The 13935-nt window shown below is 43.4% G+C and overlaps 1 protein-coding gene across 1 annotated transcript in view; it reads right to left on the reverse strand.

The window, feature by feature from the left end:
* The window catches only part of LOC124805684 (lipase 3-like), a 64588-nt gene extending 57270 nt beyond the window's left edge, over positions 1-7318 (reverse strand). Inside the window, exon 1 of the mRNA XM_047266252.1 lies at positions 7189-7318. Within this exon, the coding sequence (XP_047122208.1) occupies positions 7189-7308 (120 nt within the window). The 5' untranslated portion in view covers positions 7309-7318. The remainder of the gene's footprint in view (positions 1-7188) is intronic.
* Positions 7319-13935: the final 6617 nt, after the last annotated feature.

Below are 13935 nucleotides of genomic sequence, written 5' to 3' on the forward strand. Positions count from 1 at the left end.
AACTTTAGCCTACACGAGTGAGTTATACGTTTTTCCATCTGTCGCTATCTGCAACAGTTATCATTTTTATGCATTTTCTGAAACTATTAGTCTCCATTCATATTGAATATGATGCTTTCTTTCCAAAATATCTTAAAGAGATAAAATATTACTTTTTTAAACGTAACTGAAAGAATATAACGAACATTTGATACAGTTGAGATCTATTTTATTTACTCATAATCTTTTCTATAGTCGGTTATTAGATAATCATCTCATCTGAATGGTGACCGAAGTTCATTACCGGCTGCTTATCAAAAATGCAGCTCTTGTTTTTGGTGCCAGCTCTGCAATACCCTCCAAGCTGTACGGAATCGCTTCAGTGATTCACTGGTTTGGGGTCATTGTGGATCATCAGAGTAGTGTTTCCGAACAATAGCTTAGGTCTTTTCGACTGAAGTAAGTCTTTATATCGATTTAATGTCTGTCTCTTTACTTTAAAGTTACACTTTTGTTGATTATCGCATTGGTCCAACAACGGTATTTAGTCGAAAACAGCTACAATCTCTATAGTCGACTGCGGTAACGAGCTGCTTAATTTTGTGGAAAAGTGCATTCACTGAATCTTACGGTACATTTAAAAATTACAATATCAAGTTGACAATATTACAAAAATCATAAAATAAACAAAACCACCTAACCAATTAACTGCATAAAGTCTCTCATCATTACCGTCGTATGGAGAGTAACTTAGAAAGTATTGTTTCCATGATAACGTTGTGGTATGCTTTGTCAGCGTACAAACCAAGAAAAACTTCACTGAAATAATGGTTTCCCTGATTACAGCTGTAGCAGACATCTAAAATCATAATGACAGATTACTAATTGCAAAAGCAACATGAACTGATGTGAAACTTCCTAGCAGATTAAAACTGTGTGCCGGACCGAGACTCGAACTCGGGACCTTTGACTTTCGCGGGCAAGTGCTCTACCAACTGAGCTACCCAAGCACGACTCACGCCCCGTCCTCACAGCTTTACTTCTGCCAGTACCTCGTCTCCTACTGTGACTCATGCTTGGGTAGCTCAGTTGGTAGAGCACTTGCCCGCGAAAGGCAAAGGTCCCGAGTTCGAGTCTCGGTCCGGCACATAGTTTTAATCTGCTAGGAAGTTTCATATCAGCGCACATTCCGCTGTAGAGTGAAAATTTCATTCTATGAACTGATGTGCCTAATGTTTTGTTGCCAGCTGAATTCTTAAATCAACGGGTGAAACAAACAGAAAAATCGTCAGAGGAAAAGTGTTATCGAAGATAAGCGTGGAAATAATTGCGTTGCTGGTATCACATGGGATTCAAGTGCTTTTTAATTTGTGGGCTTCGCAGATGAAATTTATCGTAGGTTAACCTGTAGGTCTTGCGAAAACAAACCACTTATATCTTTTTGCCGACTCATCTGTTTATCAACTAGCTCCACACATCTGCTTGCCACAGGTTCATTAATGTGTTATCGAATATTACTTCCTGTCACAAATATTCCTTTTGTTCTGTAACACAAAGGAAAGAGCCGTAGGACGACAAATGCTGGGATGGGATTCCGAATAATACACATAAGCAAGGCAAGCACTGAATTTTAAAGATTTAGACTCTACCAGTAACTCCACCCTGATTCTTTAAGGACTCGAACTCCCATGAAGAGTTTCAGACCTCTGTCTGATTACTTTACAAATGAGTTAATGCGTTAAACATTCGATGTTAAGTACGTGAAACCCTTATGGATGAAGATTCAAAACCATAATTATGCTAAATAAAAGTAACTTATCTTTTCCTCCTAAACTATCTGTCGTAGACTTATACAATTGTCCAGGTGCATTCAGTAGTATATGTAGGTACTGTCTGCAAAATGTTTGTTAGTAACGTTAGTAGTAGGAAAGAAATACATTAAAATTTCATGCATGACACTGCCGTTTTACTTCATGAACATTGAAAATACCATAAGCAATAAACATCTTTCCTTTCATTACTTTGTGCAGTGTGTAGTAAGAAAAAGTTTCGGAAAGGTTTGATATTATGCGTAACGTTTGTTGGAATTCGCTAAGTGTCCTCTTTCTGGAATAATGGAAGAATGCTGGGTGGGTAATTTGCTTGCCGTTAGACATTAATACGAGGGTTGGAACTTTAATAGTGGCAACTATTTATTTACAGCTCGTACAAAATAGATACGCGTTTCAAAGTTTTACGACCTTCAAAGTAGTCGCCACCATTGTATATAATAACCCGTTGCCAGCGACGTGGAAGTCGTAGGATACTCTTAGCACTGCCAGTTGTGTTGACAGTTCGAGCGGCGCTGTCTATTGCCCGACGAATTTGTAGCAGTTCTGAAGCGAATGCCGTGAAGTGTATCCTTGAGTTTAGAAATCGACTTGAACTTACGAGGGCTTAAGTCAGGGGAGTGCAGTAGGTGGTATGGCGTTTAGCAGCTCAGTCAAACAAATCAATAACAGCTTGCACTGTACTTGCTTGAGCATTGACCTGCAAAATGATGATCAGGTCCTGCAGAAAGTGTCATCACTTCTGTCTCTAAGTTGGTCGTAGGTTGTGTTCCAACACTGTCGTAACAGATAGGCTACGTGATCAAAAGTACGCGGGTATCTGGCTGAAAATGACTTACGAGTTCGTGGCGCCCTCCATCGGTAATGCAGCAATTCAATGTGGTGTTGGCCCACCCTTGGCCTTGATGACAGCTTCCACTCTCGCAAGCATACGTTCGATCAGGTGCTGGAAGATTTCTTGGGGAATGGCAGCCATTCTTCACGAAGTGCTTTGCTGAGGGGAGGTATCGATGTAGGTCGGTGAGACCTGGTACGAAGTCGGCAATCCAAAACATCCCAAAGGTGTTCTACAGGATTCAGGCCAGGACTCTGTGCAGACAAGTCCATTACAGGGCTGTTATTGTCGTGTAACCACTCCGCCACAGGCCGTGCATTATGAACATATGATCGATCGTGTTGAAAGATGCAGTCGCCATCCCTGAATCGCTCTTCAAGAATGGGAAGCAAGAAGGTGCTTAAAACATCAATGTAAGCCTGTGCTGGGATAGTGCCACGCAAAACAATAAGGGGTGCAAGCCCCTTCATGAAAAACACGACTACACCATAACGCCACCGTCTCCGAATTTTACTGTTGGTACTACACACGCTGGCAGATGTTCATCGAGCATTCGCCATACCCACACCCTGCCATCGGATCGTCACATTGTGCACCTTGATTCGTCACTCCACTCAATGTTTTTCCCATGTTCAATCGTCTAATGTTTACGCTCCTTACACCAAGCGAGGCGTCGTTTGGCATTTACCGGCTTGATGTGTGACTTATGAGTAGCCGCTTGACCATGAAATCCAAGTTTTCTCACCTCCTGCCTAACTGTCATAGTACTTGAAGGGGACCCTGATACAGTTTGGATTTCCTGCGTGAGGGTCTGGATACATGTCTACCTATTACACATTACGACCCTCTTCGACGGTCGGTGGTCTCTGTCAGTCAACAGACGAGGTCGGCCCGTACGCTTTTGTGTTGTACGTGTCCCTTCACGTTTCCACTTCACTATTACATCAGAAACAGTGGACCTAGGGATGTTTACAAGTGTGGAAATCTCATGTACAGTCGTATGACACAAATGAGACCCAATCACCTGACCACGTTGAAGTCCGTTAGTTCTACGGAGCGCCCCATTTTGCTCTCTCACGATGTCTAATGACTATTGAGGTCGCTGATATGGAGAACCTGGCAGTAGGTGGCAGCATAAGGCACCTAATATCAAAAACGTATGTTTTTGAGGGTGTCCGTTGCCGTGATTTCAACTGTTATTGGCCCCTCCCGCCGGAGATTCGAGTCCTCCCTCGGGCATGAGTGTGTGCGTTGTTCTTAGCATAAGTTAGTTTAAGTAGTGTGTGAGTCTAGGGACGAATGACCTCAGTAGTTTGGTCCCTTAGGAATTCATACACATTTGAACGTTTTCAACGGTTATTTCACGCCGTGTTGCTTGTCTGTTAGCACTGACAACTCCACGCAAATGTCTAGGGACGAATGACCTCAGTAGTTCGGTCCCTTAGGAATTCATACACATTTGAACGTTTTCAACGGTTATTTCACGCCGTGTTGCTTGTCTGTTAGCACTGACAACTCCACGCAAACGCCGCTGCTGTTGGCCGTTAACTGAACACCGTTGGCCACTGCGATGTGCGTGGTGAGAGATTTTTCCTGAAATTTGATATTCCCAGGACACTCTCAACAGTGTGGATCTTGGAATATTGAATACCCTAACGATTTCCGAAATGGAATGTCACATGCGTCTAGCTCCAACTACCGTTCAGCGCTCGAAGTCTGTTAATCCCCGTCGTGGGGCCATACTGATGACGGAAATGTGTTCACATGAATCATCTGAGTATAAATGACAGCTTCGCCAATGTATTGCCCTGTTAAATCTTGTGTACGCGATACTACTGCCATCTGTATAAGTGCATATCGCTATCCCGTGAGTTTTATCTCCTCAGTTAAAATTAAATGATCGTACGGCTTTGTTGAGCGGGAGCCCTATCCGGTGAAGTTCGGCCGCTGGGCTGCAAATCATGACAGGTGACGCCAGCCTGGGTGGCTTGCGCGTCGGTGGCGATGAGGAAAACGCAGGACCCGTCCACGAGCAGAGGAAACCTCCAACGCGGCCGGGAATCGAAGCCGGGACCGCTGTATGGTAGGCAAACACGTCACCACTCAGTTAAGCAGACGGATAGCTCCGCCTTCTATTGTATAATCAACATTTGGAAAAAAAAAATTATCCTCGTTGCGGTTGTTATAAGTCACGCAAAGTGATATCTGTAGGATAACTAATGTTTCTGACGAAAAACTTTTCCATTCAAAGATACAACTCTTATTTCAATTATGTTTGCTCAATAATTAGGAAAAGTATAGAATTTCCGTAAATACTTTAGTATAACCTGTTAGCCCAGTAGATATGAATCCTACACTTTATAACTGTTGTTAGAATGAACACTGACGAAAAAAAAAACAGATAAGATCACAGTTTTTGGTAAACTAACGGTGGTATCGGAAACTATATTTGACACGGAAATCCCATAATTTTCGTATGTTATACTCTCAGGTGGTAGTACGGTGATGTGGTTTTTCAATAGGACAATGTTCGTCCACACGTTGCAAGTGTTCCTATGAACTGTCTGCGTGATGCTGAGGTACTGACGTGGTTAGGAAGATTCCCATACTTGTCCCCAATAGAAAATATGTGGGACTAGAAGGGACGTCATCTTCGTCCTAGTGCCAGTATATGTAGGACCAGTTGCAGTTTTGGGCTGCTTACCTCAGGAGAGGGGATGCAACAACGGTTTTATGAGACCCAGCGCGACAAATTAGTGGGTCCATCCAGACCACAGGGGGTGCAACGTCATACGGATAAGTGGACTCATAATGACAAGTTCCTTACAAATTTGACTCGATTTTGTACTCCCTGAAATAACATGCCGTACCCTCTCAACTTGTGAAGCTTCATTTCGTTTCGTCCTCGCCTTACAGGTGCTTCACTTTTGTTGTCAGGCAGTGTAATTGCACTACTGGCCATTAAAATTGCTACACCGCGAAGATGACGTGCTACAGACGGGAAATTTAACCGACAGGAAGAAGATGCTGTGATATGCAAATGATTAGCTTTTCAGAGCATTCACACAAGGTTGGTGCCGGTGGCGACACCTACAACGTGCCGACATGAGGAAAGTTTCCAACCGATTTCTCATAACCAAACAACATTTGACCGGCGTTGCCTGGTGAAACGTTGTTGTGATGCCTCGTGTAAGGAGAAGAAATGCATACCATCATGTTTCCGACTTTGATAAAGGTCGGATTGTAGCCTATCGCGATTGCGGTTTATCGTATCGCGACATTGCTGCTCGCGTTGGTCGAGATCCAATGACTGTTAGCAGAATATGAAATCGGTGGGTTCGGGAGGGTAATACGGAACGCCGTGCTGGATCCCAACGACCTCGTATCACTAGCAGTCGAGATGACAGGCATCTTATCCGCATGGCTGTAACGGATCGTGCAGCCACGGCTCGATCCCCGAGTCAACAGATGGGGACGTTTGCAAGACAACAACCATCTGCACGAACAGTTCGACGACGTTTGCCGCAGCATGGACTAACAGTTCGGAGACCATGGCTGTGGTCAACCTTGACGCTGCATCACAGACAGGAGCGCCTGCGATGGTGTACTCAACGAAGAACCTGAGTGCACCAGTGGCAAAACGTCATTTTTTCGGATGAATCCAGGTTCTGTTTACAGCATCACGATGGTCGCATCTGTGTTTGGCGACATCGCGGTGAACGCACATTGGAAGCGTGTATTCTTCATTGCCATACTGGCGTATCACCCGGCGTGACGGTACGGGGTGCCATTGTTTAGATGTCTCGGTCACCTCTTGTTCGCATTGACGGCACTTCGAACATTGAACGTTACATTTCAGATGTATTACGGCTCTTTGCTCTACCCTTCATTCGATCCCTGCGAAACCCTTCATTTCAGCAGGATAATGCACGACCGCATTTTGCAGATCCTGTACGGGCCTTTCTGGATACAGAAAAAGTTCGACTGCTGCCTTGGCCAGCACATTCTCCAGATCTCTCACCAATTGAAAACGTCTGGTCAATGGTAGCCGAGCAACTGGCTCGTCACAATATGCCAGTTACTACTCTTGATGAACTGTGGTATCGCGTTGGAGCTGCATGGGCAGCTGTACCTGTACACGCCATCCAAGCTTTGTTTGACTCAATGTCCAGGCCTATCCAAGCCGTTATTACGGCCAGAGGCGGTTGTTCTGGGTACTGATTTCTCAGGATCTATGCACCCAAATTGCGTGAAAATGTAATCACATGTCAGTTCTAGTATAATATATTTGTCCAATGAATAACAGTTTATTATCTGTATTTCTTCTTGGTGTAGCAACTTTAATGGCCAGTAGTGTAATTTCGTGAGGGTTATTTCGTTTCTGTTGTCTTTCAGGTTAAGCCTACACACGTTCGCGGACATGCAGTGCTACATATTCAACGAATTAACTGTTCACACCTCGCAATTTAAAAGTTACTTGTTCGCTGACTGGGCTGAGTCCATAGACCGCGTGTGGCTGGGCAGTTTCCGCCGCCTGCGACTTACCGTGTCCAGGTCGGCGTCCTCCATATGGTAGGGCACAGCCCCGCGGACAGCAGCGGCTGCCGTGGTAGCGGCGATCGCCACCAGCAGCAGCAGGATCGCGCGGGAGGCGGCGCCGGTCATGGTGGGCGGTGGTGGCTGGGCCTGGTCGCCAAGTGCCGCGGCCGGCGGGCCGGCCACTTTAAGTACCCGCCGGCTTATCTGGACTTCGTCTCTGAGGGGGCATCTCGATTGCCCACCGCTGATTGCGCAGTCACGTGTGAGAAGCACTTTCTATGATGCAGAAAGGTCATCGTGGAAGCAGTTCCCCGGGCTATGGATAAGCCATGTCACTGCGATACCCTTTCTTTCGGGGGTGCTAGTCCCGCAAGGTAAGGAGAACGTCTCTGAAGTCTGGATGTAGGACGTACGGATGGAAGTAAAGCTGTGAGGGCGAGTTGTGAGTCGTCGTTAAATATCTCAGTCGGTACAGCATGTCATCTACATCTACGTTTATAGTCCGCAAGCCACCCAACGGTGTGTGGCGGAGGGCACTTTACGTGCCACTGTCATTACCTCCCTTTCCTGTTCCGTCGCGTATGGTTCACGGGAAGAACGACTGCCGGAAAGCCTCCGTGAGCGCTCGAATCTCTCTAATTTTACATTAGTGATCTCCTCGGGAGGTATAGGTAGGGGGAAGCAATATATTCGATACCTCATCCAGAAACGCACCCTCTCGAAACCTGGACAGCAAACTACACCGCGATGCAGAGCGCCTCTCTTGCAGAGTCTGCCACTTGAGTTTGCTAAACATCTCCGTAACGCTATCACGCTTACCAAATAACCCTGTGACGAAACGCGCCGCTCTTCTTTGGATCTTCTCTATCTCTATCTCTTCTCTATCTCCTCTATCTTGTTTACGTGAGGCAAAGGTATTAAATGAAACTATACGCTCCCAGAGAGCTTTTCAAGCCTCAAACATCTGTTGTGCATACATGCAGACTGAAGCGACGAATGAAACTTTGTACGAAGGCTGGGATTCGAAACTAGGTCTCCTGCTCAATGGGCAGATGCGCTATCCATTACACCACCCTGGCACAGTGGCTTTGGACAACTGCACGGACTATCCCAGCACGGCTCCCTCCTCAGTCCACCTGGGTTCGAATCTCGGCCTTGATACAAATTTTCATTGGTTAGATCCGTCTGCGTATACAAGGTGTTCGGGGTGGAAAGGTCAATATTTTACACAGTGATTCTATAAGTAATTCTGAACAAAAAATACTATATGAACATAGGTCCGCAAATGCTTCGTTAGGGAGTTATGGGTATTGAAAGGAACTTCAATTCTGCAAAACTGATGTGCACAACGTGAACATATACGCGGTATAACTGGACCGTAACGTGATGTTCTTGAAAACAATGTTACAGAGAAGCACAGTTATGTTACACATTTTGACATAATATTTATTTACTTTGCATTTAGTACATAATGCATTACAACATGCATGTTACATGTATTCAGTTGAAAAAGACGTACCACGTCGTTTACAAACGGCTTTAACACTTATCGTACAGATGTTGTACAGGTCACAGAACAGGTCCGAATATTCAACCACGAACGTCAGTGCACTTTTGCGCTCTAGCGATAACATGTCGTGTTGCTTGTTCAATAGCCTGTGGTTGGTTCCTAATCAATTCACCAGGACCCATGATGCAACGAAGCAGTTGATCTCGTGTATTTACCTTCACTTTGTTCACTTCTTATCTCATCCAATGCCATAAACAGAAATCTAAAGGTGTAAGGTCAGGTGATATTTGAGGCCAGTTAATAGCACCGCCACGGCCAATCCAGCCATTAGGGTAGGTGCGGTTGAGATGATCCCTCACACGTAAGGTAACATGTGGAGGGGCACAGTCATGTTGAAAGTACATTCCAGTTCGCTTGGCTAAAGGAGCGTCTTCCAATAGTTCCACAAATGAATTTTCCTAGAAATACAGGAACCTCTCTCCCGTCAATCGCTGATTGATAATAAATTGACCTATCAAAAGGCTACCGACCATGATGCATCAAACATTATGGCAAAACGAACTTGGAAATTGCTATCCACTGAAGCGTTTGTATTCTCCCGTGACCATCGATAATTATTGCGTGTGTTGTTTACATCATGTCATGAAAACTGGACTTCGTCAGTGAATAGTATGTATGGAAGCAAATGGCTATTCTCAGTCGCCCAGTGTGTTGTTTATTCCATATCGTGAAAACTGGGCTTGGTGAGTGAATAGTATGTATGGAAGCAAATGACTATTCTCAATTACCCAGTGAGAGTATTGAAGTCGTTGGGCATTGTCGCCAATGTGGACATTTTGGACACGCTGTATGTGAAATAGATACGGGTTTTCCGCATGTAATGTTTCCCATACACATGTCTGTGGGACATTCATACGCAGGGACATCATTCGTATGCTCAACACTTGCCATAATTTCTTACGGTTCTTGCAAAGATTGTTGACATTTACGCTGGGACGAAAAAAGTCTACTTGGAAGGGAGCCTGTCGCACGCAAAGTGATAAGTACATTGGTAAACACCCTGCGATCAGGTGATCGTCGAGTCGGAAAGCGCCTGCAATATTCTTCACTTGCAGCAGTAGCACTACCGTCGAAGAAGCCATAAACATACACCATATCTGCGTATTCCTCATTACTGTAGACTTGTGGCTTTGTTAGCAGCGCTTGTACGAACACAGTTAACACCATACACTACACTGCTAACTGATCCGTCGCCGGTACTCTACACAATGCGGCTTACACGGCACAACCGCGCAAACAGTGAGTGATTGTACTACGTACGTCACATGACCACAATACGTGGTAGGTCGCATAGCGTAAACATGGCACGTACCCGTGCATTGTTTGCAAGAAAATCACGTTACGGTCCAGTTGTATTGCGTATACGTTCACGTTGTGCACATCAGTTTTGTAGAATTAAAGTTCTTTTCAATACCTATACCTACCTAACGAAGCGTTTGTGGACCTATATTCATATAAAATTTTTCATTCGAAATTACTTATACCATCACTGTTTAAAATATTGATCTTTCCTCCCCAAACACCCTTATACAGCAAATGTGTTAGCTTTATATCCCAGTCCGGAACTGGTAGGAATTTTCGTGTAGAAAGTTGTACACGTCGATCAGAGGTATAAGTACAGTCGTGGGAGCCACGTAAGCTGGAGTTTTCTCCCTCTCCTTCATGCCAGCCTCACTCCATCTAACTCACCAAAACATTGTCCACACTTCGGCTTTCACAGCCAGCAGTCAGTAGCCACCCCTCTCGCTTTCCTCTCACATACACACATTACAGACCACCAGTATCCGTGTCGCTCTCCTCCCCTTGAGACAAGGTAAAACAAGTAAGGAAAGCTTAAAAAGAGCAGTCTATTTCATTTCAAATACTTTGGTGAACTGAAATACCATCTCAACAATTTTCGCCAATTTTTCCACACATAAAAGAGCTGTCCGTCCCTGTATCATTGCATATAACAAATTCTGCACAGTATCCAAGGTACACTTTAATTAAATATAAAACCAAACTGCTTCTAATGAGAACCTTTATTTAACTGGTAACAGTCTTTTTACGTTCAGAATAAAAACATAAAATAGTTCTTAATTTAAAAACCTGAATAATTGCACAGAAGTGAAATAATATCTAATACTGTACTGCAAGACAAAACAAGAACGAAACGTCAGAGAAACACATAATCTGGAACATCCGTGAAAAATACAGGATGCTCCAAGAGGAATGGTTAGTATTCAGGAAAATGACAGAAACGATCACTTGAAGCAAAAATGTCTAGTAAATATGGGCTCCAAATGCACATCTTAAGAGCTATGAGCACTTCTTCATCTTCGATACAGTGAAACAAATCTCTTTTACTGCAACATCTTTGCTTTCCATATTTTGTTCAGAAGAAGAGATACGTTTCACAGTAGCGAAAATGAACAAATGCTCATAGCTCTGAAGGTATGCACATTACAGCCCATGTTTACTAGACATCTCTTTCTTGTTTTGGTCTATAGTACCACATCTCAAAACATGAAAAGCAAAGACCTTGTAGCTTCAAATCGTGACTGGAGAAGTTTGTAAAAGAAGTGGAGGAACAAAGTGGCTTTGGAAGAGGCAGGTCATGTGTAGATAATATCCTTAACGTAAAACAGAGCATGGAGAAGAGATGTAAAGGAATCTAAGCAGTCATTTGGTTTTCATAGACGTTGAGAAGGCATTTGACACAGTGCCACTAAAGCTATTGCCCGAGGTGCTGTGTTCAGGGAACATACCAAAATTTCTGTAAGAAGTATCATAAATCTCTACAGGTCAGCAGAATGAGTCATTAAAGTAGGGAAAGAAATTTCTAGAGGAGCCTTCAGAATAACTAAAGGACTGAAGCAATGATCCCGTCTGTTTCCTACACTCTTTAAGATTGTATGTGCTGAAGGCACTCGGTCTGTGATGTAGAAAGTGCATTGGGCATCGAGACTGAAATAGGGAGCGAGTGTATGTGTTCACTTTTCTATGCTGATGATCAGTTCGTTGAAGAGAATATATCTCACATGCTTAAGAAGTTACTGGAAGAGTATGAAAAGTGGAGTTTGAAAATTAATTTTGAGGAGACAGAATATCTGTATGGCGGAGAAGAAGGAAGTACTCTGGACTGTGACCTCTGTAAAGAGTACCTGGATATTATCCTGTCGCTTGATGGAAGAGATTACAGAGATAACTAACAACGGATCAGGCAGGGAAGGGTGGCTATCCAAAATCTAAAGCCTGTACTTTGGTCCTCAAGAATGAGTTTAAGGGTTTAAATTCGTTTACACAAATCCCCATCGCTGAGCCAATAACAAGCTGTGGAAGTGAGTGCCGGGAACTCACAAAAAGAAATAAAAAAGGGTTGGAATTTTAGAAATTGACTACTTGTGAAGAGCCTGTAGAATTTTCCGACTTGACCACGTAAGAAATGAGGAAATACGAGAAAGGACACAGACTAATTATACCATTACGTATAAAATAGAAGAAAGACAGGTAGGGTGACTTGGGATAGATGGCCGAACAGAGTACTTTCATGGCAACCTCCTGGAAGGAGAAGAGAAGGAAGACCACGGAAAGTGTGACCAAGTAGTCTCCAAGAAGCGATGGCAAGAAGAGGAATTGAAGAGATGGAATAGGATGAGGAAGAATGGTGAGATCGAGGCATTTGACGACAGAGATGGGGAATGAGGAGACAGCTGTAGGATCCCGCAACGAGAACAAGAAAGAGCTTGGAGCAGAAGAGGCTTCTTTCTCAGTTGTTGTTGTTGTGGTCTTCAGTCCAGAGACACTGGTTTGATGCAGCTCTCCATGCTACTCTATCCTGTGCAAGCTTCTTCATTTCCCAGTACCTACTGCAACCTACATCCTTCTGAATCTGCTTAGTGTATTCATCTCTTGGTCTCCCTGCCTCCAATACTAAATTTGTGATCCCTTGATGCCTCAGAACATGTCCTACAAACCGACCCCTTCTTCTTGTCAAGTTGTGCCACAAACTTCTCTTCTCCCCAATTCTGTTCAATACCACCTCATTAGTTATGTGATCTACCCATCTAATCTTCAGCATTCTTCTGTAGCACCACATTTCGAAAGCTTCAATTCTCTTCTTGTCCAAACTATTTATCGTCCATATTTCACTTCCATACATGGCTACACTCCATACAAATACTTTCAGAAACGACTTCCTGACACTTAAACCTATACTCGATGTTAACAAATTTCTCTTCTTCAGAAACGCTTTCCTTTTCATTGCCAGTCTACATTTTATATCCTCTCTACTTCGACCATCATCAGTTATTTTGCTCCCCAAATAGCAAAACTCATTTACTACCTTAAGCGTCTCATTTCCTAATCAAATACCCTCAACATCACCCGATTTAATTCGACTACATTCCATTATCCTCGTTTGGCTTTTGTTGATGTCCATCTTATATCCTCCTTTCAAGACACTGTCCATTCCGTTCAGCTGCTCTTCCAGATCCTTTGCTGTCTTTCTCAGTATCGAAGATGAAAAATTGCTCAACAATTAAGGAATGCATTTTAGAGCCCATGTTTACTACACTTCTTTCCTTCAAGTGATAATTCCTGTCGTATCCCTGAATACTGACCATTCCTCCTGGCACGCCCTGTATAATCAACTAAATAAATTAATTTGCTTGGAGACCTAAATTCTTGTCTTACTTAAAGGAGTTTTTCTTCGTTCTTGTATGTGCAAAATGGTCCATTAATATAGAAAAATCAACATTTCGTTTCGTTTTATTTTCTACATGAGTTTATAACTACATCTTAATCTGTAGGGGAGAGTGTACTACCTAGAGGATAGTGTATCTCGGAACTCACTATATTTTTTGGTTCGTACTTCAGTCTAGTGGCTGATGTCAGAACTACATCAAGAAATGCGTAGGGACCGCCAAAAACAGTTTTCGATATTTTCTATAGTTTTTGTCGTTAGACATGAGGTTGTGTTTTGTGCAGCAGTTGTAAATATTTCTAGGTCTACAGATTAAAGGTACAGAATTTTATTGCGAGTAAAATGCTATACATTTTAGAACTATTTATATAATGTGTGGATAGATAACCCACACTTTGTCGGTCGTGCGCCATCTTGTATCTTGAAACAGAAGAAGGCCTTTTTCTATGGAACATGCGGTAGTTGCAAATGAATTGGGTTTCTTTAATGGCTCAACAAT

Source organism: Schistocerca piceifrons, chromosome 7, assembly GCF_021461385.2.
Source record: "Schistocerca piceifrons isolate TAMUIC-IGC-003096 chromosome 7, iqSchPice1.1, whole genome shotgun sequence".
Lineage (NCBI taxonomy): Eukaryota > Metazoa > Arthropoda > Insecta > Orthoptera > Acrididae > Schistocerca > Schistocerca piceifrons.